The 2684-nt window shown below is 30.8% G+C and overlaps 1 protein-coding gene across 1 annotated transcript in view; it reads right to left on the bottom strand.

The window, feature by feature from the left end:
* Window positions 1-1840, bottom strand: part of LOC106868978 (phosphoenolpyruvate phosphomutase) — a 76609-nt gene extending 74769 nt beyond the window's left edge. Inside the window, exon 1 of the mRNA XM_014914461.2 lies at window positions 1536-1840. Within this exon, the coding sequence (XP_014769947.1) occupies window positions 1536-1590 (55 nt within the window). The 5' untranslated portion in view covers window positions 1591-1840. The remainder of the gene's footprint in view (window positions 1-1535) is intronic.
* Window positions 1841-2684: the final 844 nt, after the last annotated feature.

The following is a 2684-nucleotide window of genomic DNA, read 5'->3' as shown; positions in this document are numbered from 1 at the left end:
TATATATATATATATATATATTATACTGGGATATAGTAAAAGACACTTGTCTTCTCCCCAAGTCCGACATCCACCTACGAAAAAATGTTATCACTAATCGGAATTTATATCATCTGGAATGCATCCATTTATAGAAATTTCATTAAAAATTACCCATTTATCTGAAAGTTACAGGGAAAAAAATCATCGGCGAGGGTACATTGTCTTGATATACCCACACATACGTAAATACATACACACTACACACACACACACGTGTATATATATGTGTGTGTGTGTGTATATATGTATGTATACACACACATTATGTATATAATAGATACATAGACTAGCAAAATAATTCTACAACGAAAATGAGCAACGAAAAAAAAAAAAATGCTTCAAGTCTATGATAAAAAAAAATGAATTAGATTTATTTAAAAATGAAGAACTTTGCCGGCTGCTAAACGAAATGAAACTAACTACAGTTTGACATAGTGAAAGTGGAGCGTTATATTCTGACGTTATTTATAGATTACCATTGGACAGTCGTGGTTGGAACACTCTTTGGATTGATTTAATATTTCTTAGAAAACGTCTTCAATGATGCGACTGGAATTATAATTAAAAAGTTTGAACTGGAGTTGATCGATATGCCACGTGCTCATTACTCTCAAATTTTGTCTTAAACTCTCTTTTCTTATAAGGAATAATAATTCCACAGCTGTGTAAAGTACCACTAAATCTACTTAGCGACAGTCGATGTGTCACTTTTTCTTTTAGACAGTTCTGAGAATTATTTATAATTAAATTCGTGTTGTTTAGCCGCCAGACTTATAATGAAAAGCTTTCTAGCTGTGACCATCGCGTCTTTATAATTTAAATCTAATTGGACTTCTAGTTTTTTTTGAGTTTTTTTTAAAGAGTAGAGTGTGGTTTGAAAGACGTTATTTGTAGCATACCAAGCGTTAACGGCTCTGTGTAATTTTAGCTATAGTCATACGAAGAGCTGTAATTATTTGTAGCGCTAAGTCATAATTAATCTTGAATTCCTCCCATCTACCCTACGGCACGAGTATTTTTACTTTATCCAGGAATTATCGGATATTCTAACTACATAGAAGTCCGGAAACAAACTGAACAAAAGAACAGATATTTATTAATTGTTGCTTTCTCGCACATTCATCGTTTTAAGTAGATGTGTTTTATTTTTCTTTCTCTCTTCTTTTCCTATTTTGCCTAATTCAGAAACAAAGAAAAATTCGCGTATAACATTTTCATACACCCGAATTGAACAAAAACAATACCGAAACCATAGTAATTTACGTTTTGAGTTAAAACCAGAAATATTTATATAATTATTACCCCCTTTTGTGGGTATTTAAAAAATATATATATTGTTAGCAATTATCAACGTCATGAATATGTTGTGGGCTATGAAACGTAACATTATAGACAGCTTTGTGCTGTTCACGAAGGTGCGCTTATAAATAAAACAAAAAAAAAAAAGAAAACGAAGATCTTAGCAATTAATTCTTACAAACGGAAATATTTACCATTGGAAATTGTTCGGTTAGTAGTATATACGACGGACAGAAGTTTTGCAGCCATGGTTGCTGGAAATTTTCTAAATACTATTGTAATTTATTTTTGACGATATTAGTTGCAAAACGGATATTTGATAAAGCTCTAGTGTTTGTTTTGGATATCACTAAGAGGCTAGGCGTTGGTTTGGCTAGAGATTGACATATAATAAGCACTCAGAACAAAATAAAGAAAACTAAATATAATAATGGGTGAATTAAAAAGATATTTAAAAATTAATGTTATTAATTTTTCATAAAGTAAATGAGAATGGGAACCTAATAATTAAAAGCCGGTGTATCACACACCCCCTTTTAAAATGTCTTTTGGTTTGGTCCATATCACGTGATTGTTTCACGAAACAAATGTTGCGTTTAAGGAAACGTTGCTACTAACTTTCGCTGCGATTTGTTAACTTGTTTATGTGTATACCTGTATATAAGAGGATGCTAATTAACAAAAAGAATTTTTATTACTTTAAGCAGCTTTTTTTTTTTAATAATAAAAAAAAAGAACGATAGAAAAACGAATGTAATAGTTCTGGTGGATTTTTTCTGTTTGGCTGCAGCTGTGGAAATATCTAAGTTTATTGAAAATTTTAAAATTCGGTGTATTAATGTAGTTTTCCAAACTGAATCTCAGGAGGTATTTCAATTTTTCTAGAAAAATGTTTTAAATAAGGTTATATATAGAGGTTTAAAGTTTGCTAATTTTCATCCACTCAGGAAACAGGATGTGTAAACTGTCATTTTGTATGTGGAGTGTTTTAATATGAAACTATAAATAAATCAAACTGCTTTATGCACGACATAAAACCCTTCATAACTCATAAATTTTTTTGAATTTTCAGAAAATTTTATTGAGCTTGTATTCTATGCTTCGGAATTCATGTGATTATGCAAAACAAAAACAAAAAAAAAAAACAGAATAAATGTGTATGTGTGTGTACACGCATAATTTAAGACTTATTTGGTTGTTATTTGTAGCACATCTCTTGACCAGGATACAAGCAGCAGATGGGCTCAAGCAACAGAACCCAGCGTTAACACACATTGACAAATATATATTTGTCAATGTGTGCTATCTCACAGACAAAAAAGTTCTCATGTTTGGCTTGTTAC

Source organism: Octopus bimaculoides, chromosome 16 (assembly GCF_001194135.2).
Source record: "Octopus bimaculoides isolate UCB-OBI-ISO-001 chromosome 16, ASM119413v2, whole genome shotgun sequence".
In the NCBI taxonomy this organism is placed as follows: domain Eukaryota; kingdom Metazoa; phylum Mollusca; class Cephalopoda; order Octopoda; family Octopodidae; genus Octopus; species Octopus bimaculoides.
This window is presented reverse-complemented; position numbering and strand designations above follow the sequence as displayed.